We start from the raw sequence: 24,649 nt of genomic DNA on the forward strand, positions 1-24,649 counted from the left end.
TTTACAAAATAAAGATAGCTAGTAAATTTGAAAAGGCTCAGTGATTATCACTTCAGTGTCTTGTAAGTAGCCACTTTTTATATTGTGTGTAGATGTTGATTTTCCTTTCTGAGTTTATAATTTGAGACATTTATTAAAATAATAAGAATTTCTAATTCCTCTTTGATAGAGCTGGAGTGGACCAGAGAAATTGCTTGCTTTAGATGAACTTATTGATAGTTGTGAACCAACCCAGGTAAAACACATGATGCAAGTGATAGAACCCCAGTTTCAACGAGACTTCATTTCCTTGCTCCCTAAAGAGGTAAGGATTGTCAGTTATCTTCTTCACTGGTGCTATTTGAAAATATAAACCAACAGCTACCCTCTTTAGATGTTGTTGTGCTAATTACAGTATTCAGTATTGTCAATTTAACACTTAATTAGTGTTAAAGGGGGCTGTAAATGATAAGTTGCCATAGTTTAGCATAATTTTCGATTAAAGTATACTTACGGAGTAAGTATCTTCTCTCCACCACTGGAAGAAGTCATACATGAGACCAAGCTATTGAGTTTCATTAATTTGATTGTTCCTTTACCAAGATTTTTTTCCCAGCTGATTTGAAGTCCTACCTTTAATTGTCTTGGTGTATTCATTACATTAGTAGGGTTTTTTTATTCTTATTTTATTAAAACAGCAGTATTTTTTCTTATTTTGTTGTTTGTTTATCCTAAGTCTCTTTAAGAGTAATAGTTTCATAATTCTGTTGGATTGTACTTCTCTGTGAGTTACATTATGTGATTATTTTGAAGTATATAAAATTTCACATGTGTATCTTCTGTTACTCATCTCGCTTTTCACCCCATCACACACACACACGCAAAATCACAGATTTCCCATACCAATTACATTTCTTAGAGCATTTCTTTTAGAATTACTTGTACCTATTTGTTTTAATATCTTTGTATAATATAAAGCATCTTTGTTTCTGTATCATAGACTATAATCATATGTGCATTCCTGACTACATAAATAAGGCATCGTTTAGATGTAGTTCTTTCATTGAGGTTGTAGGCATCATAGTTCCATTTTTGTCAGCAAACAGAAATAACATTAATCAATGCTGCCAAGATTTATATTTTCACAAAATTTTTATATAGATCAGCTGGAGAAGGCAATGGCACCCCACTCCAGTACTCTTGCCTGGAAAATCCCATGGACTGAGGAGCCTGGTGGGCTGCCATCTATGGGGTCGCGCAGAGTCTGACACGACTGAAGCGACTTAACAGCAGCAGCAGCAATTATAGATCAGCCAGAAGACAATATAAAATACCATTTATGTTCATATAAATACAAATGCAAACAGTCCTGAAACTTCAAATTTGAAGAGAAAGGAAGTTGATTTCTTTTTCAGATAACCATTCTACATATCTTAAGGGTATTAAAGATAGTCCTGATGATAATTTCACATTGGATATTTATAAAATTGGTTTCATCATAGTTAATGGATGAAATTAAGTGTAACTCCAGGAAAAATCAAAGTGGAAAAAAACATCATTTTCCTGAAATGTTGCTACTTTGGAGTGATTTTTTTAAATGACATTGTTCCAGAAAAAAATTTTGTATTCTTGCTGGCTCATTCTAAAACTGAACCCTTTGGATAGATTTGGCTTATGAAAGTGACATAAACTGTCTTTACTTCCAGAAGGGTGCTAATAATGGGAAACTCTTTTATATGTATTTGACTGAAAGTGAATTTATTCACCTTTGATATATTTGTCATAGTTTTCCTTGATAATCATCCATATTTTAGAAGGTAGTATTTTTGTTAATATAGACTTCTCTCTGAGTCTAGTTTTTCCTCTTATCTCTAAAGATTGTGAGCTTTTTGCTTTATTTGGATTTCTATAGTAGCTTCGTAACACACACAAAAAATATGATTTATAAAAATTGCTAAGAATCTAAAAAGTATAATTTATTGATAACCATGGCAATAAAGATTTTCTTGGATTAAGCATTCTTTGAGAGATTGCCTGAGGGCAAAGAAGTGTTGCTAGACAGGAGAATGAGTGAGCCTGGCTTAGCATGACACCTGTCTCCCCCTGCCCCCCACCCTCTTTAATTTATTTCTTATTGAAGTGTGGTTGAATTACATTGTGATAATTACTGTTATACAGAAAACCGACTCAGTTAAACATACATACACATTATTTTTCATATTATTTTCCATTATGGCTTATCACAAGATGTTGAGTATAATTTTAACTGCTAAAAAAAAAAATTTCTATTTTTAAAAATGCTTCATTTTATATATAAAGAAATAATGGTATAGATCTAAAGTCGTCAAGGAGACTAACATCTTATTGGAGACTAAGTACTATTATTATTTAATAATAATAATAATGTCAGGAAGTGAACTTATAATAATTTTTTATAATTCCTTTCAAAAGATCTCAAAGTCCTTTACCAACACTTACTTACTACTCTCAAAAACCTTGACAAAATATCTCACTAGTCTCACATGGGAGACTTGTGATAAAGACCATTATCCTTAGTTTATAAGTAAATGCCAAAAAGAGCAGAATGGTAACAGTTGATGATCTACAACAAAACCTAAATTTTTAATACAGAATCGGCCAACATTTTGTTTGTTCCTTTTTTTTTTAATTAGTTTAATTCACTGAAATATAGCAATTCTGAGAAAGTATTATCCACTTTTTAAATATAACATGGTGGTCTTTTATATAAGTTATAGCAAAAAACAAAAATTAGCAACTCTAATTGAAATGACAAGTTTGGGCGAGGAAAATAAAATTACCTGAAATAAATCTTCAGTTTAAGAGCTTCTCATGTGTAGAAGTAGTCCTTAGGAAGAATTACTGTTCCAGAGTTTACCTTTAATACAAATGAATAGAAAATTGCATTCGCTAGACCATTTGATGTGACTCCCAGAAGCCTGTAACCCCTCTTCTTCAGTGTTGTAGAGAAGTAGTTTGGGACACTGCCCACTATCTGTTCCCATAAGGAACCCAAAACCTTGTGTTCTTTGAGAAACTGGTATAACTAATTATTGTTTTGTTTTTGCTTGGCAGCCTAATTAAAAAACCATGTAGAATATTGTTGCCAATATATTTTGTGTTCTTCTTCTGTAGTTTAAATGTTTTCTGATTTATATTTTTCCTGATTCTGATTTTCTTATTAATATTTTTCTATTTGGCTATGTGTGTTTTCTATAACATCAGGATGTTTTGGTGGAATAGACAAGCATTTAATAAGTTGAAGTTCATTGTTGAGTTAGGGCCTTTGCTGTTTTAAAAGGAATGGGTGCCAGTTACCTGTGGAGTTAGCACTTCAACTTTCTTTAGCACTTGAGTGTTTCTTTACATTTCTTTTTAATGCATTCAGACACTGGACTAGATGATATCTTAATCACCAGTAATAAAGGAAATTTTGTCTGTTAATTTGCAGATAAACTTTTGAAATCTGAGCCACTCTGGATTTGTTTCTTAGCATTTAAGATCCATTGAATGTTTCTGTAAAATGCTTGTTTTCAGCTTCAGCTGGATGACTAAAGTATAGACTTTTTCATTTGACTATTCTAAATATCTTGAGCATTAAGCATTTCTTTTCCACAGATATAACTTTGTACCTGATAATTTCTGTGTTAAATGTCAATTTCACATAGAAGACTAATAGTATGATATTAGACTGACACTGAGAAACTTGCCTAGGCTGATTGATTGATAATTTCAAAATTAAGTGGTTTATGGAGTATCCATTAAAAATATATTGTCAAATTATATATGTGTGTATTTGTATATGTGTGTATATATATATATTGGAGAAGGCGATGGCACCCCACTCCAGTACTCTTGCCTGGAAAATCCCATGGGCAGAGGATCCTGGTGGGCTGCAGTCCATGGGGTCTCTAAGAGTCGGACACGACTGAGCAACTTCACTTTCACTTTTCACTTTCACGCATTGGAGAAGGAAATGGCAACCCACTCCAGTGTTCTTGCCTGGAGACTCCCAGGGATTGGGAAGCCTTGTGGGCTGCCCTCTATGGGGTCGCACAGAGTTGGACACGACTGAAGCGACTTAGCAGCAGTAGCAGCAGCAGTGTATATATATGAACATGCACATATATATAGATTGTTGAATATAGTTATGCCTTTTTATTTTAAATGAACTTCCATATATAATACTGAATGGTCTTTTTTGATAGACCAAAAATAATTATTCCACAAAAATTTTTTCACTGTCATTTGTCAATCGGAGTATTAAATTGAATACTGACTGGTTGAAATACTTTCTATAAAGAATGTACTCAATAAATATGTGATTAATGATGAACTCTATATATAAAAAGTCATTGGGAAAGCATAATTTATTTCATGTAATTCCTCTTTAACATCAAAAAATTATTCAGAATATGTTTTTACTCCCTATATGAGCCTAGGCCCTTTAAATGATAATTTATCTTAATCTATAAGTTAGTTTACATGAAAAGTCAGCTTTTTTGTTCTGTTTAGTTCATTCTGTCCTAATATTGTAATTTGAATTTTTATGTGATTTGTGAGGCTGATTGAATGAGCATAGTCAGAAGCTGCCATTCCCCTTTTCCTGCTCTTTTATTTATTCTACTTGACTTTACACACTGGAAATAAATTGATGGTTTGCAAGTATTGTAAACAAAATTTTTAAATCAATTATATGTCAAAGACCTAGCTCAAATACACAACCCTATTTGGCCCATCAAGAAAGTCCCCATAAGCAATATAAAGGAATGAGAACCCAATCACTTTTATAAGCCTTTGTCATTTACAAGTAAAGGGTGTAAATGTTTGAAAAGTTCATCATTCTGATATAAACACTTTGATATGATAAAGAACTATGAATTATCTCATTTCAAAGGATTCTGAAATCATGCCACACAGAGTATATAGGAATTTCATTTTAAGTGAAATTATATTTTAGTAAGGACAGAAAAAGTTAACATTTAAAGAACTAATAAAGTAAAAATATATATAAATAGATTTGATAAAATTCCTGAGTCGGGGCTCACAGAGCAAAGGGAGGAGAAAAGGCAGAGGGGTTTAATAAGTATTCCTTGAAGAAGTGAGGAGTTACTAGGATCAAGTTCATAAAGATCAATAGTATATTTTAAAATCTGGTGTGTGTTTGTTAAAATTGAATATTAGGAGGTGCTGCCTTTCCATAGTATTAGTAACTAGAATGTAAAATTACATTGCGTTTATCTATAGGCACTTTGCCCTACAGAGAGTGTTTCCTAATTAAAAAGAGGCGCCGGGTACGCTGTGCTTTTTCTTTCCGTAGCTGGCACTTTACGTGCTCTCATTCCTGGAACCCAAAGACCTGCTGCAGGCGGCTCAGACGTGCCGCTACTGGAGAATTTTGGCTGAAGACAACCTTCTCTGGAGAGAAAAATGCAAAGAAGAGGGTAAGGTTCAAAATCACAGAGAGAAAATGTTTGTGGTTCGAAAAAGCAGAGTGATTCTGAAAACAAAACACAACAAAAAAATAGTAAGTTTTTTGTGCTTGTAGAATAAAGTGGTGAATCAATTTAAAAAAGAACTTTGGCAGCCTATCAAGGAATCAAGACTGCATCTTCATTTACATTCACCTAATATATAAAACCCACAGGTTATTCTGCATGTTCAGATGAGCCAAATCTTGGCACTAACCCCTTTAATGAGCATTGTAAGTAACAGTGAAATATATCTGATTTGCTTCCCGGTCTCCAGTAGAATTAATAAACAGTGAGAAAGTCAAGATGAAGACAATATAAACATAACCCCCAAATTAAATTAGCAATTAAATACTCAAATTGTAGTCTCTTCATTTCTTCCACGAATATTGATTAAACACCTCTTACGTGCTAGATCACGCCCGTGATCTTCCCACCATGCATGGAGCTTGTATTCTGAGACTTGTTAAAAAAAAATCCCCTTTCTTACTAATGGTGTAGGTATCATCCATATTAATTCAAAAAAGAGCATGTTTTTTCCAGCAGGCATCTAGAAAAGTATTATTTTTGAAAAAAACTATGCTAAAATATTATTTGCCTTCGACAAGCAAACTTTTTAAGAAAGAATCATAGAGGGTAAGACAGATGCAGTGTCGGTTCTCCTCCACTTCACGGAGATCATAGTGGAGTGGGCAACACCGATGGTTAGTAAGGCTGGGAGGTGAAGATCCAGAGTCCTTGCGTAAGGACTCCACCAGATCCTTCACTCTGGTGAAGATGCAGAGTTCTCATCCTGCCTCTGCCCTGAACGTGGCTTGGACTGCCCAGGAAACCCTTCCTTCTCAAGTCGTCATAAAGTAGGATTAATTATGGTCGCTTTACTTTCTCTCATAGAATCATTGTTTTAATGACCCTTTTAAACATTGTGATAATTTACACACAAATAGAATTTATCACTTTGACCATTTTTAAGTGTACGTTGCAGTGGCATTAAGTCCATTGACATTGCACTTGGTCCTGCAGCCGTCACAACCATCCATCTGCAGAACGTCGTCATCTTCCCCAGCTGCAGCTCCATGCCCATTTAACAGTAACTCCTTATTCCTCCTCCCCACAGCCCTGGAGACCACCATTTTGGTTTCTGTCTCTATACATTTGACTGCCCTAGGGACCTCATGTAAATATAATCATACAATAGTTGTCTTTTTGTGACTGTCTTATTTCACTTAGCATAATGTCTTAAAGATTTATCCAGATGTGTCAGAATTTCCTCCTTTCTTCAGGCTAAACATTCCATTGTATGTATATACCACTTTTTCCCTCCATTTATCCATCTGTGGACACTGGGTTGCTTCCACCTCTTGGCTGTTATAAAGATCGATGGTGTGAACGTGGGTAGACAAATAACTGTTCAAGTCCCTACTTCCAGTTCTTTTGGGTGTTGTGTCCAGGGTGGAATTGCTGGGTCATGTGGTAATTTTATGTTTATTTTGAGGAATCGCTATACTGTTTTTCATAGCAGCTATATCATTTTACATTCCCACAAGCACTGCCCAAGGGTTCCAATTTATGCACATCCTCACCAACATTTTATAGAATTATTCTAAGAGAGAAATTAAACAGTTAATATACAACATGCCATACAGAATGCAAAATTTACATGATTGTTTTGTCATAACAGTGTTCGTGTTCTGCATTTTGGTGGTTTTGAGCATAGGAGAAAATTAGACACATGATAAAATGTGTAATTTGTATTATTGGTAAAGGCAGTTATACTCTTTAAATGTTCCACATTTCAGGTATTGATGAACCATTGCACATCAAGAGAAGAAAAGTAATAAAACCGGGTTTCATCCATAGTCCTTGGAAAAGTGCATACATCAGACAGCACAGAATTGATACGAACTGGAGGCGGGGAGAACTCAAGTCTCCTAAGGTAACTGAACGCAGTGCAGTCTAACAGAAACCGTTAATCAGTGCTGTGGTACACAGTGCGCTCTTTCCCTGGCAAGCCGTGTGATTTGACAGCCCATCTTCTGTACAAGGAAAACAATATATTTTTAAAATAACAGAAAATGTAACTGACAGTGTTCCTCTTTACTAATTTTTCTCTAGTCTGACAACTAATTGTACTTGGTACTTGAATAAAATTGACGACTAATTGTACTTGAATAAAAGATGAATTGATTTACCTGTTCTATCTATTGCATGTAAATGAAAATTTCTGAATATCCTGTTGAATTTTGTGTCATACTTATACCTAAGAATTTGTTCTCTCTGACCAAGCATGATTTTTTGAGGAATGCTTGAAGCAACTTAGCAGCAGCAGCAGCATGTTTGGGGGGCTTGTTTGGTAGCTTTTGTGTGTTTTAATTTTATAAATTTAAGCCTAATTCTGATTTTCTGCCTTGTAACATTTCAAGTATATAAAGAATGGCAAAAATGCTTGAAATTCTTGGCTGTATTTTTTAACTGGAATAAAAGCAATCTGGGGAGACATTTTGTATTAATACATACATGTTATGACAGACTTTTTAAGTTGAAAAGGTTGGTGAGTATTGTCTTTCTGCAATTAGTAGGTACTTTTGTTTTTGTGTGTCAAAATTGCACAACTGAAGTGCATATTCTTTTGGTTTGAAAAGATAAAATAGATGGTATAAAAGACATTTGCATTCAAACCATCTTTATGAGGTTTTGACTGATTTTAGTGGTTGATGTCTCATGTATAGGTAGTAGAATACGGAAACAAGATGTTTGATACTTGATTCATCTGCCAGGAAGGATACTTCGCATTTTGCATAAATTTTTATTCTAGAAGTAGACTGTGCATTCCCGTTGCTATTCATGGCCTCGCTTTCCTTCCGCCGGTGTTTACCGTGCTTCTGATCTGCACATCTGTGTCGTAGGTGCTGAAGGGACATGATGATCACGTGATCACGTGCCTGCAGTTTTGTGGTAACCGAATCGTTAGTGGTTCTGATGACAACACTTTAAAAGTTTGGTCAGCAGTCACAGGCAAAGTAAGTTTCCTTCTTTCTGCACTTCATAAAGTCACTCTTTGGTACATATTCTTTGCAAGGATCAACCAGTGAGCTGAAAACAAAGATTCGTTTTTGACTCTAGCTTAGTTTGATAGCAAGTATCAGAGCTTCTAATTTAGCTTTTTCCTTGGCATGAAAATGATGTTTCTCAAGGTAGGGATGTCATTAGTTTCTTCTTCATTTAAATAGTTGGTCTATGTTTGTAACTTAGGTTAAGATTTTACAGATGTGGTGGTGTGGGTTTTTTTTTTTTTTTTTTTTTTTGCCTAATTTTTCCCACTTTTATTAACCATCTAAGTTATATCTCCTTCCTTTTTAATCTTTTCCAAAAATATGATTGAGGGGTATTTTTCCTTTGAAACTTTGTTGATAACCTAACTATAGTTTAAAAGTTAAATAAATCGTGTTAATTTTGATTTATCTCAAACCCTATAAGTTAGAAGTTAAAGCGGGCTGTTTAGTTAAATAAGAGTTTGAAGAAAACAAAGCAGTCCAGGCTCACTGCATATAATGTTACTCTTTAAAGATTCTCTTCTGAACACTTATTTTTATCTGTCCAATGGAAAATATTTTCGTGAATTAAGTAATTGACCACCTAAAAAATAATAAAAGAAAAGTGTTGGCAGGGGGAAAACCTGTGTTTTAAAATGTTGATTCTTGGGCAAAAATCTTCTAAATATTCCAAGTCAGATGTTACAGTTTTTTAAAACAGTTTCGTATTTCCATAGTGTAATATTAGTCTTGGATTTATTTCAGAGTTTTAATGTCTGTCTTTTTTTTTTTTTTTTTTCTGATTTTATTTTATTTTAAAATTTTACATAATTGTATTAGTTTTGCCTGTCTTTACTTGTCTAGAAGTACCTTGCCTGGCTCCTAACTACTGCCTTGGGGCAGATTCAGATGAAATGTGGTATGTAGCCACACCCAACCCTGTTGGCATTCTTTCATTGAATCCATTCCCATGGAAGAAACCAAGTTGCAATTTTAATATTATTATCAAAGAGGCCAGGCCAGAGCTGTCGTACTTTAGTCAGAAAGGTTTACTTTCTATATCCGTGCTCCTAAATTATGTGTGCGTGTATAAAATGCAGTGCTGCCAAGTAAATAAAGCAAACGAAATAGTGATGGGATCATGTTATTCTGGTGTAAAAATTATTTTCTGATGTGCTAGACATTCCAGTTGAGTAAATAGCTTTAATCCAGATTTTAATGAGCTACTAAAATGTCATTTACATTGTTTTTCTTTCTACCTCAAAGTAATCATCTTAAGTGTTTTTGCAGTGTCTGAGGACATTAGTGGGACACACAGGTGGAGTGTGGTCATCACAGATGAGAGACAACATCATCATTAGTGGATCCACGGATCGGACTCTCAAAGTGTGGAACGCAGAGACGGGGGAGTGCATACACACCTTGTACGGCCACACGTCCACCGTGCGTTGTATGCACCTCCATGAGAAAAGGTGGGGTCCTGTCGCGCTTGGGGTGCTTTCTCTGTCACTCGTGAACCTGGGGCCTGTTGTGCGGAGTTCGGTTATACAATACTTACTGTGTCTAGTAGAGGGTGAGTGCTAATGTGCTTTTAAATTAGACTTTAATTATTCAGCTTCAGATGTTTCTCTGCTAGCAAAGCAGTGGGGTATTGCCTTAAAATCGGGCAGTTGTCATTAAGTCTCCTTCCTCATTTAATGGTGGTGGTGGCTTCCACTTTGAAACGCCTTGTTCTGTGATCTTGACTGATACCTTAGACTTTATTGTTCTAAATCTTTGATGACTCATCATGTTAAAAAAAATATTTGGGGTGGGAGGATATATTTTTGTTGGGAGGACAAATTCAGTCATTCAGGCTTCAAGCCTCTGAGTCTCTCTAGTTACCCACCCACCACCCTTCCCCGTCTCCACTGTCTCCCCTGTGTCCAGGCAAAAGCTGAGTGAGGCTGTGGGTTTTAACTCAGTGTCATCACCTGGCACCTGAGCTGGTGACTGAGCTTTCGTATTTGGTCACCTTGCACACAGCTGGCAGAGAACCTCCTCTGATTGTGGTAGGACCACGAGCCTTTGGGAGCCTTCTGTTGCTCTCTGAATTAAGGAAGAAATCCAGTTTTCAGAATAGTTTCAGCCAGTGCTAGCCTTTTTCTTCTCAGCATCTTTGCTGTTGCTTTTAATTCCTGCTACAGAGCCTTCCTATTAAAAGTCCTTTTTGTTTTCCATTGGCGTGTCTTCATGGTACTCCTGTTAAACAGATGTGATTTCTACCTATTTTGTCAGAAAAAGTCTCTCTGAAGGGTCGTTAGAGTGAATCCACTCCAGTTTGTACTGTTCATTCTGTCCATGGCATTCTTCATTAAGAACCATTACATTAGGCATATTTCACTCTAGGTTTGTAATACATGAAGAAAAGTACCTTTTTCACTTGTGATTTGAATCTACTTTGAACAGTGCTCTACTATTAAAACTGGGGGAGTTAGTGTCAAGAGACCTTGCATTTCAGTTTTCAGTATGTGCTGACTTAAATGTCTCAATGCTTCCATTTTCTACTCTTCAAACATGGAAAGTGGTCTTTCTTTATCTCTTAGGAATAACATTAAAGACAGCTGAGTTTTCAGCTCTCCTTTATAATCCAAAGGTGATTACAGTATTTGTATCACTCTTGTTTTCAGAAGAGTATCACTTTAATAATCTTGGGTCAAAATTTTAAGGGATTTCTGTTGCTTCTACATGTGTATCTTCTAAAATCTCTATATCTTAGTGCCCTCATAGCCTATTGAATATTTTAAAATATAAGCATAAGCAACCTTTGTTTGAGGACCTATTTGAAACTGGTTAATTTAACCAGAGTATATGGTATAAAGCACATATCTTTAGCAGTTTAAATTCCAAATTCTGGCTTGTTTTGTTGAGACACTTCTATTGAATTTTTTCCTTGGTCATAAAGGGAATGTGTGTTCATATTAGAATTTGGGGAAATGGCAGAAAGAATAAAGAAAAAATTTAAAAATTTAAAAATATTAATGTTACTACCTATTAACATTTTATACATACTGCCCACACTGGCATCTTACTTCTAAAATCAAGATCTTGTTGTATGTATTTCGAGTTTGCCGTGTGTTCTACTAATTTTTTATCTTTATCTTCCTCTGCTTCATCTTCATTGTATCTAGCTACAATACAGTAGTTTTCAAACCGCAGGAAGCCAAGGTGCTCCTGGGTCCCTCATAGGTGGGGGAACCAAACAGGCAGAATTCCAAGGCTTTCCAACTTCCCGTCCCAAGCAAAGTAACTCAACTTTCATGTGTTTATATATTGAGGTTTGACATAGCATGTATTTATTTTGAAAACAGCTGGTTTCTGCTTAAGAAAAAGAAAAGAAGTTTTAATGACCACTGACTTCGTATGTATTGTTTTCCCATGATTTTAAGTTCTCATACATTTTTTCCTGTTACACCCACAGAGTTGTTAGCGGTTCTCGAGATGCCACCCTTAGGGTTTGGGACATTGAGACAGGCCAGTGTTTACATGTGCTGATGGGTCACGTAGCAGCAGTCCGCTGTGTTCAGTATGATGGCAGGAGGGTTGTGAGCGGAGCGTATGACTTCATGGTGAAGGTGTGGGACCCAGAGACAGAGACCTGTCTGCATACGCTGCAGGGCCACACCAACAGGGTCTACTCACTACAGGTAAGAGACCATGCTCTCTCACTCCTGCGGTGCTACGTAACGAGTTATAATACTGTCTTATTCCGTAATCACTGTCAAACTGCTGATCCAGTACAGTCCAGAAACAGATTAATTATTCTGCTGTTTACATTTACTTCAAAATTGGCACGAAGAAAGCATACATTTTGAAATTATTTAAATGATGTTTCCATTTTTCTGGGATTCATCTTCCTCTAAAATACAAATATTGGTCTTGGAACCTGAGATTTGGGGGCTCTGAATTTTCCTGTGTTAGTTAATGGGGAGATAGGCTCATAGGAAAATAACCTGGATTTTAATAAACTCCTTAGCACAGGATTAATTTGGCCAGAAGCTGCCCCTTTGCCTTGATAGCTGGAAGTTGATGGACCACGTAATTGTGATTCTGTCCCAATTCAAAGTGGAAGTGGTGCTTTCGGCACAAAGCTGTTACAGGGCTGCTGGGTTGTGGTCATGGAGGAGGAAATTTGTCTTAAACATTTTTGGTTTGTTTTTGTTTGAACCTGATATCCTAGAATAGATTGCCATATTTTGACATAAGTAACTGGATTATTAGCAGGTTTAAAGAATAGGTCTTGCTTTGTTTCCTGAAAAGACAGCATTTTCCATTAAAAAATACAGTTGACTCTTGAACAGTGTAGGAGTCAGAGGCACTACCTGCCACCACCACTCCAGTCAAAAATCCTCACGTAACTTTACAATTGGCCCTTGATGTCTGCAGTCCCACATCCAAGAGTTCAGCCAACCTGGGACTGTGTAGAAACATAGTAGACATTGAGCAAAAGAAATTTGTAAGTGTAGTGGACCCTCCCAGTTCAAACCCATGTTGTGCAAGGGTCAGCTGTATTTCCTATTATTAATACTTACACAGCTTGTTTACCAATTACTGCCCACTAGTGATCAGCAAATTAGTACATGGTCCTAGGGCTCACAGTTCAGTCCTTGGAGTATTTGTTTCTTCATGGGATTATGTCTGTGTCATAAAATATTGATGTAAAATAAAGATGTCTGTTAACTTAGAAAAGGTTATTAATTTGGAGGAGAGGGAATTGGCTGCAGTTGTCTGTATGTTTTGTGATGTGTAGCCCATTTAAATAAACCCTTAGATTGAGAAAATAGGTAGGAACTTTATTATCAGTCTGGGAATTTGTAGATGTTTGTTGACTTCTGGTTTAGCAGGGAAGCTGAAGAAGAGTACTATAGATAGTTTGCTTTGGTTATCAAAATGCCACCACTTCTAATTCTAATTATCTGTTGGCACAGTTCCTACCTAGCATTAGGTTCCTGTAAATGAAATTTTTATTTTACATACAGTTTAATGGAACTTGCTTTGAAGTATCGCTCTTTTCGTGCCCTGGATGTTGATGAGCACACCCTGTATCATAAATCACATCAGTAGTGTTACCTTCCTGTTGGGAAGTGAAACTCAAATGGTAGTCCGTATCGAATCATTCATAATATGTAGCTACCAAGTATGGCCAGATGGTCTGACAATAATATGTTCATTGTGCTTCTTTAAAAATTGTTTCTGCATCTAGTTTGAAGCCACTGGTCATAAAAAATTCACGTTTCTGATAGAAGCTTCTGAGAACACACACTGGAGAGTTGTTGGTTGCATGCAGTTTATCCTGGTACCTCATTTTGTTCCTGGCATTATCTGTTTCTCATGCTTTGCTCCCCTCCCTTTTTAGGATTAAAGTCAATAGATAATATCAAGAATATCTACACTTCTAGTCTAATAAACTGTGTCTGTTGTAGTTTGATGGCATCCATGTGGTGAGTGGATCCCTTGATACATCAATCCGTGTTTGGGATGTGGAGACAGGGAACTGCATTCACACGTTAACAGGACACCAGTCGTTAACAAGTGGAATGGAACTCAAAGACAACATTCTTGTCTCTGGGAATGCAGATTCTACAGTTAAAATCTGGGATATCAAAACAGGACAGTGTTTACAAACATTGCAAGGTAAATACTGGCTCCCCACCTTTAGTTGCGTCCCTTAGAAATGAGACAGTTGGTCAGAAGACAAGTGCGGAACTTCTGTGTCACAGAATGATTAACCTCATACAAAAGGAAAACTGATTTTGGATAAGTTTTTGAGCATTTCCACTCTGAACTGACAGAACTAGGCTACCCTAAGAAAGTGTTTTAAACTGTGTTTTTAATATAAAAGTGTTTAATCACTTCCTACAGGTATGGTTAACTCTACCTAACCTGAAAGAACAATGTGAAGAGAGATCTTAGCTGTATCACAGAAGCAGCATGCTTGTTTGTTGAGTATTTGTTGAGTGATCATTTATTTTGAATTTGTCGTCCAATTTTAAATTAAAGAGCTGCCTTACTGGGGGTGGGGGGAGGGGGAGCCTCTAATCTGATAGGAAATTGCTTTGGCCTTGACTTAGACCCTTAACCATCTGCTTAAGTAGGATGGGAGGGAATCACAGTGCCCACTCAACTAGAGGAGGAAACGTCTGAAAGCCACTAGCACTAAATGAGGCACGAAGCTGTTAACTTCTTCTATCGTGACTGACTGCTTTTTATTGGTCAGAGCCCTTGGGAAGTGTTAGTTTTCAGTGGGGCCGTTTGGTAGGTGGTACTACAGCATTTTTCTCATTGACAATTTTTGTCTCTTTCTCAGAGTCTTGGAATAGGGTCCATTCAGCCTTGGCCTTGATTGGTCAGTTCAGAGTGGTAGGGTAGTATAGTAGGTGGTCCACAAGCAGAATATGGGCTTCTTCAACACCCAGAACACACGATGTGTGCCTGGCAGTGAAGCACGCTTCCTGAAAGACAGAACCCTCGAAGACTAACATTCCAGTTACAAATAGCTACCAGATTTTCCTACATCCCTGCTGATTCTAAAATACTCAGAACGCAGTTTCTAAATGTGCAGTGTTTAAAATATTTCATTTATTGTGTGTTCCAATGTAGATTCCACAAATTACAATCTTACTGACCTGAAACCATGATTTCTAACCAGTAATGAAATTCCTTTGGTTTTGCCTAGGTCCCAACAAGCATCAGAGTGCTGTGACCTGTTTACAGTTCAACAAGAACTTTGTAATTACCAGCTCAGATGATGGAACTGTAAAACTATGGGACTTGAAAACGGGTGAATTTATTCGCAACCTAGTCACATTGGAGAGTGGGGGGAGCGGGGGAGTTGTGTGGCGAATCAGAGCCTCGAACACAAAGCTGGTGTGTGCTGTCGGGAGTCGCAACGGGACGGAGGAAACCAAGCTGCTGGTGCTGGATTTTGATGTGGACATGAAGTGAGGAGCAGGAAAGGGGGCATTGTCCCCATGCGTAGGCGACAGACTCCCTGCCCTTCCCCCTGCAAAAGAAAAAAAAAGAAAAAAGAAAAAGAAAAAATATCCCTTGTTCTCAGTGGTGCAGGATGTTGGCTTGGGGCAACAGAGCGAAAAGACCTACAGACGCAGAAGGAAAAGAGGAGGCGATGACAGACCGCAGCTGACAGGAGAGGCGCCTGCCGGCTCTTCCCGGAAGAGGCTTCACGTTGGACTGAGGGCAGCTTTGCAACACGAGACTTTCGAAATCAAACCAGGTGCAATTATTTCTTTATTTTCTTCTCCAGTGGTCGCTGGGCAGCGTTACTGCTGAGACGTCCTTACCGATTCCGCTGGCCTGTTCTTTTACCACTGAGACCTAGAAAGAAGCTGCAATAACACCCACACAGTACCAAGTGGACTGTCTCACCAGAGAGCATCTGAAACAAAAAAAGTTATTTTTCTGGAGTGGAAAAGCTAAAAAGGAAAAAAATTACTGTGAATTGTTTTTGTACAGTTATCATGAAAAGCTTTTTTTTTTTTTTTTGCCAAACCATTGCCAATGTCAATCAATCACAGTATTAGCCTCTGTTAATCTATTCCTGTCGCTTCCACATACACTCTTTAATGCCTATGTTGCTCAAAGGTGGCAAGTTGTCCTGGGTTCTGTGAGTCCCGAGATGGATCTAATTCTTGATGCTGGTGCTAGAAGTAGGTCTTCAAATATGGGATCGTGTCCCACCCCTGTACTGTACTCCCAGTGGCCAAACTTATTTATGCTGCTAAATGAAAGAAAAAAAAAGCAAATTATTTTTTTTTATTTTTTTTCTGCTGTGACGTTTTAGTCCCAGACTGAATTCCAAATTTGCTCTAGTTTGGTTACGGAAAAAAAAAAAAAAGACTTTTTGCCACTGAAACTTGAACCATCTGTGCCTCTAAGAGGCTGAGAATGGGAGAGTTTCAGAAAATAAAGAGTGAAGTTTGCCTGCAAGTAAAGAACTGAGAGTGTGTGCAAAGCTTATTTTCTTTTCTCTGGGCAAAAATTAAAACACATTCCTTGGAACAGAGCTCTTGCCGCCTGTTCTGCGGAGAAACTTTTCTTTTTGAGGGCTGTGGTGAATGGATGAACGTGCATAGTAAAACTGACAAAATATTTTAAAAGTATATAAAACACAAAATTAAAATAAAGTTGCTGGTCAGTCTTAGTGTTTTACAGTATTTGGGAAAACAACTGTTACATTTGATTGCTCTGAGTAACTGACAAAGCAGAAACCATCCCGTTTTTGTAGTAAAGGCGTCACGTGCAAACAAGCGAAATGAATGGAAAAGTCAAATGGTTTGCCTCATTTTCCAGGAGCCACAACTCAAGCTGAACTGTGAAAGTGGTTTAACACTGTATCCTAGTGATCTTTTTTTTTTTCCTCCTCCTGTTTATTTTTTGTTTGTTTTATTTATAGTCTGATTTAAAACAATCAGATTCAAGTGGGTTAATTTTAGTTATGTAACAACCTGACATGATGGAGGAAAACAACCTTTAAAGGGATTGTGTCTATGGTTTGATTCACTTAGAAATTTTATTTTCTTATAACTTAAGTGCAATAAAATGTGTTTTTTCATGTTAGTATGCCTGTTTCTTCTACTGAGGTAATAGCACTTCATTATCAATAGTTAGGGTTTGTCTCTAATAGATGAAAGAGCAGAGCCCTGATTTCTTTAATCCCCCATGTTGTGTTTTCTGCAGCCAGAGTGGGAACAGGGCCCACAAGGAGAAAGTTGTATCTCTCTCGCAGGCAGACTGCCCGGGAAGACGCGCCCGCGCTCACCTCTCGCAGGCAGACTGCCCGGGAAGACGCGCCCGCGCTCACCTCTAATGCGCTGGGCCCAGCACGCGTGAAGCCTGGCCCCTCACAGAGCTCCCAGACGCCTGCGTGCTGGTTACAACTAGAATTCCTACGGCAAGTTCATTGTTAAAGTCCGACCACATGTCGACTGCTTACCAGGAACTTTGCATATACATCTCTCAGAAGCTCCCACAGCCCTGGGAAGTAGTCAGCTCTCTCCCCACTCCACAGAACTGTGGCTCACATGGGGTAGGGGTTTGCCAGGAGCCAGGTACTGGGCCAACCAAGCACCAGGACTCACACCCATGCCTTTTAAGGAAAAACAAACCTAGAGTTTCGACAGACTGAAGCAAGGTTTTAGGGATGAGGTGCATTTTTGTGGTACTTTTAGCCTCTTCGTGACTTTTATTTAGTAAGCCGACCATTTTTTGCAGTAAGTGAAGAAAAATGAAGTTCAGTCACTGCAATTACGTAGCCTCTCCGATGGCAGGTTTCTGCCATGGGTGTATCTCCAGGAATCCCATCTAGCCAGGCCTGAGATGAGCACTGGAAAGGTGACAATACAGAGGCTACTTAGAGGATACATTTCTTACAGTCGTGAACTATGTGTTCTTTACTCCTAGGGCAGCAGTTCTTGGGCCTCACTTGCCCAAGGCTGCTGAATCAGAACATCTGGGAATGAAGGGGACCCAAGCATCTGCATGTAAACTAGCTCACGAGGTAGGTTGTGGACACAGCTCTGAGAACCGCTGCTCTAGTTATTTGGTGTATTAGTGCCCAGCACATCACAGGCACAGGAACATCAGAGAGAAGTGACAGGATAAGGGAAAAGACAGGAAAACCACATGGTTAAAACCCAAGGCAAAAATCATGTTAGGCTGTGAAGTGCAGGCGAGCGGCCCAGCCTGCTGCAGGGTGAGCATGGCCTAGCCCAGCACCACAGCTGCTGTTCACACAGACAACTCTGTGATCAAGAAGAAGCTGTGACTCTGCTGGGTAGTCTTGAAACTGCTTGATTTTTCATAATGTAAATGTGGCTTGACTCTAATACACTTGAAGCACAGCATCATCTATAAAAATGAATGTGCATTATAGACAGAATGAGTTCACAAATAGGTCTGAATCCACAGCCCAGGTCTGCTAAATACAGGACCTTCATCAGATCACTTGACCTCATGTCTCCTCATCTTCTAGGAGGTAGAGAATCCTACCTCCCAAGGTTATTGTAGGGATTAAATTAAATGTTATGAAGCATACCAATCGCACTCAGTGGTAGCTACTCTTACAACTTTAAGAAAATAGACCCAGATAACTCTAACTTGCTATATTTGGGAGCAGTTGAATGTATTTGTGACTCATTCAGGTATGTAATAAAAATAGCATTTCTCTCTATATAGCAATTTACTTTTTTTTTTTAAGTGGAGTCACATAAATTTCTCATTGAGTCTTACAGAAACCTTGTAAAAGGTAAATATGGAGCTCTTGTATATACCTAGATGTTCATTAAATGTTATTTATGAATAAATGAATAATCTTCATTACAGTGAATCTGTTCCAGGAAAGGGAAAATCTTAACCTCATCCCAAAGGAATTAAAATAAGAAAGGTCATAAAGGGAGCCCTGCTTGTGGCCTCCTTAATGAAGACATTCACCACCTTATATAACTGTGAATTTTCAGTTGTTTATACCAGAAGAGAGGCAGCCCCCAAATTTAGATGTGACAAGTTCCCGAAGATCAAACAATGCCTGAAACTAAAACTAAAATTAGGACACAGAGTAACCCATAAAAGCCCAGAGCAGGTGCTCAGTAAATGTTTGTGGAACTGAGCAAAGAGGGCTTCAGTTCAGTTCAGTTCAGTTCAGTCGCTCAGTCGTGTCCGACTCTGCGACCCCATGAATCGCAGCACGCCAGGCCTCCCTGTCCATCACCATCTCCCGGAGTTCACTCAAACTCACGTCCATCGAGTCAGTGATGCCATCCAGCCATCTCATCCTCTGTCATCCCCTTCTCCTCCTGCCCCCAATCCCTCCCAGCATCAGAGTCTTTTCCAATGAGTCAGCTCTTCATATGAGGTGGCCAAAGTACTAGAGTTTCAGCTTTAGCATCATTCCTTCCAAGAACACCCAGGGCTGATCTCCAGTAGAATGGCTTATTATTTTATTATTATTGTTTTGAATTGTTCATAATTTTGACACTTGGAAGCTCCCTTATCGCTTTTTAAGAACCATAAGCTATCATTAATTTGCAACAGCTAGTACACACCAATTGGTGAAGTAAATATTTCAACCTACCTACTTGTTTCGTTTCAAAAGGTAATGGACATTTAGTTCATTGTATTAACTTAACGTTTAAGCCATTTTCTCTCTGCCTTTTGAGCTAGCCTGTTCAGTCTCCTTTCTGCTTCTCTGAATTGATTGGAGGCTACAATCAAATAACAACAACGAAGACCTCTGTGCCTAGCCCTTCCTGGAAGTGAACCGGGATCCGGGAAGGCGTCCCTAGATCCAGGCTGGGCCGTGTTTTCCACACACTTTCACTGATGCAATCCCTACACTTTGTGAAATGAAAACACTAAGGTGGACGGAGAAGCTGCCTGGCAGCGCCCGCCCGGCGTCATCCTGGCTCCTGTAACTCCTAACAACCCGTATTAATAGAAACCAGAAACAGGTTACTGGCGTAGCACGAGGAGATTAGATTCACATCACAATGACTGATGCCTTCCCTCAGACACAGCTTCATTCACTTTCCTTCTGTTAGTCATGCCCACCCCCAGTATAACTAGTCCACATTGTAACCTCTACTCCATCGGCTTCATTGGCAACAGAGGATTCAACCTGTCCCTTGCAGCAATTTTCAGAGAACCTACTGGTTTATAAAGCCATCTGGAAATCTACCAATAGTGAAAGTGGGTTAGTGTTGCTGGCGACTGAATGTGAATAAATGCTTCTGACGCAAGTTGCGTTCATGTCCCCTGCCTCACTGTGTTTTGGAGATAGAGGGGGGTGTGTGTGTGTAGACAACATATGAGAATATACTGGAGGGACTTCCCTGGCAGTCTAGTGGTTAAGACTCCATGATCCCACTGCAGGCAGCCCAGGGCCCGGTTTGATCCCTGGTCAGGGAACTAGGATCACATGCACCATGGCAAAAATAAAAGATTATATTGGAACCTGGGAAGAGGCCCTTGTTCTCAGTGATGCAAACTTATATTTCTGTTAAGCCTTTCTCTTGTTCATCCATGGAAAAAAAAAAAGAACGGGCCATGTGAAGGGAAGATGTTAGTGGCCGAGAGAAGATGTGCTAAGACTTCTGTGATAGCTCAGTGACCTCCGCGTGAAGGGAGCGAGTGCACACAGTGCTCCTGGAGCCCTGCATTAAACAGCATGTGGTAATTTGAGAAGGTGGTGCACAGTTTTACATTTTGGCATCTCTTGCCCAGGAGATGGATTTTTAAGTCAGATCTAAAGGGCCTGCACCCAGCTCCGCTTCTGGGGGCACGCCAGCCGTCCATCTGAGTTGCCATCAAGCATACCGTGGCACTGTTGACTGGCTCACGCACACCACTGTCCATTCATTGATACTGGTGATGCCCCGCCAAGGGAGGTTCTGGCCAGTTTCACTCCTCTGCTGCCTTCTCTTTCTAGGTGGAGGAGACCAGAAACATAAAAAATTAATTTCAAAGATTCTTCAAAAAAAGTAAAAGTACCAAAAGCTGAAACGACTCAGAGTGTACCTTTCTCCAAAGTGTAGAGTATAAATAAATTCTAGACCCAGTTCCTAGGAAGACTCATTGCTGAGACCAAAGCCTGGCAACTTCCCAGTTTGCAATTGGGTGTAAAAATAGCAGAGTTTCTATTTCAGATGATCTGATTCTCCCCAGGATTCTTAAGGACAAGGAACCACTGAGCGGACATTTTGATGTTTTATTCTTTGCTTTGGAAAATCTATCGTGGTCAAACCTATGAAGGCTGTTTATCTTTGGGTTTTGTTTTGCTTCAGCAGTCATGCTCTGCAAAAGGAAAATTATGTTGAAATCACTCTTGCAAATCAAATGTTCAAACAGAGCACAGAAATATATTGCCAATTTACCACTTTTCTAGAAGATTCATAGATTATAAAAGAGACATCAAACCACTGCTCACCATAAGAGGAAGGTTACTTGCAAGACTTTTTAAACTTGTATTGATGAAGCCCATTAAGACTTCACCAAACCCTAGGCCTTACTAAATGTAGGCAGCTAGACAGTCTAATTCCGTGCTACCGTGAGCCTTTCAATTTGAGGATTCTCTCCATTCCTGTAAAGTGGCTTTGTGTAGCTTAAATCAATCTAGCAAGGATACAATGTGGAACAGAAATTAAGACCAAACGCACCTCTTTTGAGCATCAAATCTGGGTTTGGGGGACTGAAGCTCATAAACTTAAGGACCTTCTTAAAGAAAAGAAACATCTCACATAATTATAGATCCCAAAATGAACATTTAGCATGATAAACACTGTAACAACTCACTGAGGACTTGGTAAAGGGGATCCCTTTTTTGTGAGAACTCTAGGAAGTCACCAGAATCGCTTAATGGAAGTGCTTCTGACTGTAGCCTGGCTTCTCCCCACCCCCGCCACCCTCCATCTCCCAGCACCCCCCAGCTCTCAGGGATCTGGTCAGGTGGGAGGCCTGAAGCTCAGCCTCATCAGTTTCAGGGAAAATCCTCTTCAGCTCCCCCAACTCTAATCCCCTCATCTGGAAATGGAGTAACATGTCATGGGGATTACAGGAAACATTGCATGTTGAGCATTTAGCACCGTACCTGGTCTGCAGTAAGGATTCATTAAAGGGCTTTAGATATCACCAGTGATCATGAGAGCTCGCTGCTGTCATGCACTTATTAAAATTCAGCATGGTGACGTGTATTAAAAATAATTTACTATTCTTTTTTTTTTTTTCAGGCAAGGCTTTATAGGGACCCCTGCTGCATAAGAGGGAGAACACACCACAGTTCCCTCACTTGCTCACTCCCCAAGGAGGGGGCAGACAAGCTGGTTCCTTATATGGGGTAAAGGGAGGGGTGTGTCCAGGGATGGCTTAGGTGGTGCTGTGTTCAGGGAGCGTGTGCAGTACCCTGGTTTTGCTCTAGGCTCTGCAGCAGTGGCAGTTGGGTTTTTTGGTCTCTCTGTTTCTTTTGTCCAGAATTTGTCCAACTGTGCGGGCATGTTATTTTCAATCCCGTATAGTTTCTTTGAATTTTGTTGCTTGAGGAGAGCTGTGTCCAAGCATTGCAACGCTGTGGTGGAGGACCCAGGTCCCAGCCTGTCTCACGCCCCTTATTCTTAAAGGGTGAGGGGCCTGAGTTCTCTTCTTCTGAGGCTCTTCCTGGTGGACAAGGACTGCAGACCTGAGCTACCCTCAAGGTACAGAAGTCCCTCGCTGACTGGTCCAAGGACCTGTGGGGACCTGGGCCACGTTCTCCTGGAATGGGCTCAATTCCTTGGTCATCATGAGCCTTACTTCAAACTGTTGGGGCTTAACAGACATGAACTTAACCAAAAGGTTAACAAACAAGGGCTGAAAGGACAAGAACAACAGTAGAACAGCAGTCTTCTCCATGGCCCCATGACATCTCATCATTAGCCCTATTTTACAGACGAGGAAGTAGGTACAAATATGTCAAGGAACTTGTTCGTGGCCACAAAGTCAAGAAGAAGAAAAAACACTTGGAGAAACTGGGGTTCAGAGGTAGGCTTGTGGCCACAGAGGCCAAGCTCTTAACCACATTATTATGTATTGACCCACAACTGCCCTGCAAATTTGGGAACATGTAATATGCCATAGATCAAACCAGAAAACGATGCAGTCTCAGTCCCAGCCTGTTGACCTGGGAACCGACAAAGCCACAGAAGCCGGCGTGAGCCTGGATTTCACCGAGGGAGACCCGAAGAACAGTGCATAGTATATTCCTGCTATGGTTTGGCTATAACGAATACCTTCTTGTTGGAAATTAGAGTCACTTTTTCCAACTGCAGAGTCGAAAGAGAGCGAGTTGTCTGAAAAGGAAAGACTTTGTATAAGAGGGTCATATAATGAGACTATAGGAAAAGTGGATAAAATAGTGTATTATTAAAAAACATACATTGTTTCCAGATCATTTAGGGGAAAAATATGTTGTTTCTACAAAAGATGGACACTTTAGTTATACAGGAATTTTTTTATGACTCACCATTGATATGCCCCAGAACAACTAGGCAAATGAGAAGCAAGCTTTTGGGCTCTCAGGATTTTTGTTGTTGCTGTAGTTCAGCTGCTCAGTTGTGTCTGACTCTTTCGAACCCCACGGACTACAGCATGTCAGGCTTCCCTGTCCTTCACTATCTCCCACAGTTTTCTCAAACTCATGTCCCCTGAATCAGTGATGCCATCCAACCATCTCATCCTCTGTCATCCCCTTCTCCTCCTGCCCTCAATCTTTCCCAGCATCAGGGTCTTTTCCAATGAGTCAGCTCTTCACATCAGGTGGCCAAAGTATTGGAGCTTCGGTATCAAGCCTTCCAATGGATATTCAGGGTTGATTTCCTTTATTGACTGGTTTGATCTCATTGCAGTCCAAGGGATGCTCAAGAGCCTTCTTCAGCACCAAGAATTCCTACCTCTTTAAAAATTTTCCGCTTCAAAAGCATCAATTCTGCAGCACTCAGCTTTCTTTATGGTCCAACTCTCACATCGGTACATGACTACTGGAAAAACCATAGCTTTGACCATACAGACCTTTGTGGGCAAAGTGATATCTCTGCTTTTTAGTATGCTGTCTAGGTTTGTCATAGCTTTTCTTCCAATCTTTTAATTTCATGGCTGCAGTCACTGTCCACAGTGATTTTGGAGCCCAAGAAAATAAAGTCTGTCACTATTTCCGTTTTTTTTTTTCTTATCTATTTGCCATAAAGTGATGGGACTGGTTGCCATGATCATAGTTTTTTAGATGTTGAGTTTTAAGCCAGCTTTTTCACTCTCCTCTTTCACCTTCATCAAGAGGCTCTTTTGTTCCTCTTTGCCTTGTGCCATTAACATGGTGTCACCTGCATACCTGAGGTTATTGATATTTCTCCCAGCAAACTTGATTCCAGCTTGAGCTTCATCCAGGCTGGCATGTCACATGATGTATTTTGCATAATAGTTAAATAAGCAGGGTGACAGTACACAGCCTTGACATACTCCTTACCTAATTTGGAACCAGTTCACTGTTCCATGTCCAGTTCTAACTGTTGCTTCTTGACCTGCATACGGACTTCTCAGGAGGCAGGTAAGGTGTTCTGGTATTCCTACTTC

General features: G+C 39.2%; 1 protein-coding gene and 1 long non-coding RNA gene across 6 annotated transcripts in view; one reads left to right on the forward strand and one right to left on the reverse strand.

Annotated features, from left to right (window-relative positions):
- Positions 1 to 17,116, forward strand: part of FBXW7 (F-box and WD repeat domain containing 7) — a 224,502-nt gene extending 207,386 nt beyond the window's left edge. For 4 of the 5 annotated variants that reach the window (XM_059876139.1, XM_059876140.1, XM_024977414.2 and 1 more), the window contains 8 exons: positions 170 to 304; positions 5,318 to 5,441; positions 7,268 to 7,404; positions 8,375 to 8,488; positions 9,791 to 9,972; positions 11,961 to 12,186; positions 13,963 to 14,173; positions 15,216 to 17,116. In XM_059876139.1, the coding sequence (XP_059732122.1) occupies positions 170 to 304; positions 5,318 to 5,441; positions 7,268 to 7,404; positions 8,375 to 8,488; positions 9,791 to 9,972; positions 11,961 to 12,186; positions 13,963 to 14,173; positions 15,216 to 15,484 (1,398 nt within the window). In that variant the 3' untranslated portion in view covers positions 15,485 to 17,116. 5 annotated transcript variants of the gene reach the window in all.
- LOC132342576 (uncharacterized) lies at positions 16,905 to 17,554 on the reverse strand. The gene is made up of 2 exons (XR_009490991.1): positions 17,319 to 17,554; positions 16,905 to 17,276 (listed from the first exon to the last, which is right to left on the reverse strand). It is a non-coding gene; the product is annotated as an uncharacterized lncRNA (long non-coding RNA).
- Between the last annotated feature and the right edge of the window lie 7,095 nt (positions 17,555 to 24,649).

The sequence above is a fragment of the Bos taurus genome, chromosome 17 (genome assembly GCF_002263795.3).
Source record: "Bos taurus isolate L1 Dominette 01449 registration number 42190680 breed Hereford chromosome 17, ARS-UCD2.0, whole genome shotgun sequence".
NCBI lineage: Eukaryota > Metazoa > Chordata > Mammalia > Artiodactyla > Bovidae > Bos > Bos taurus.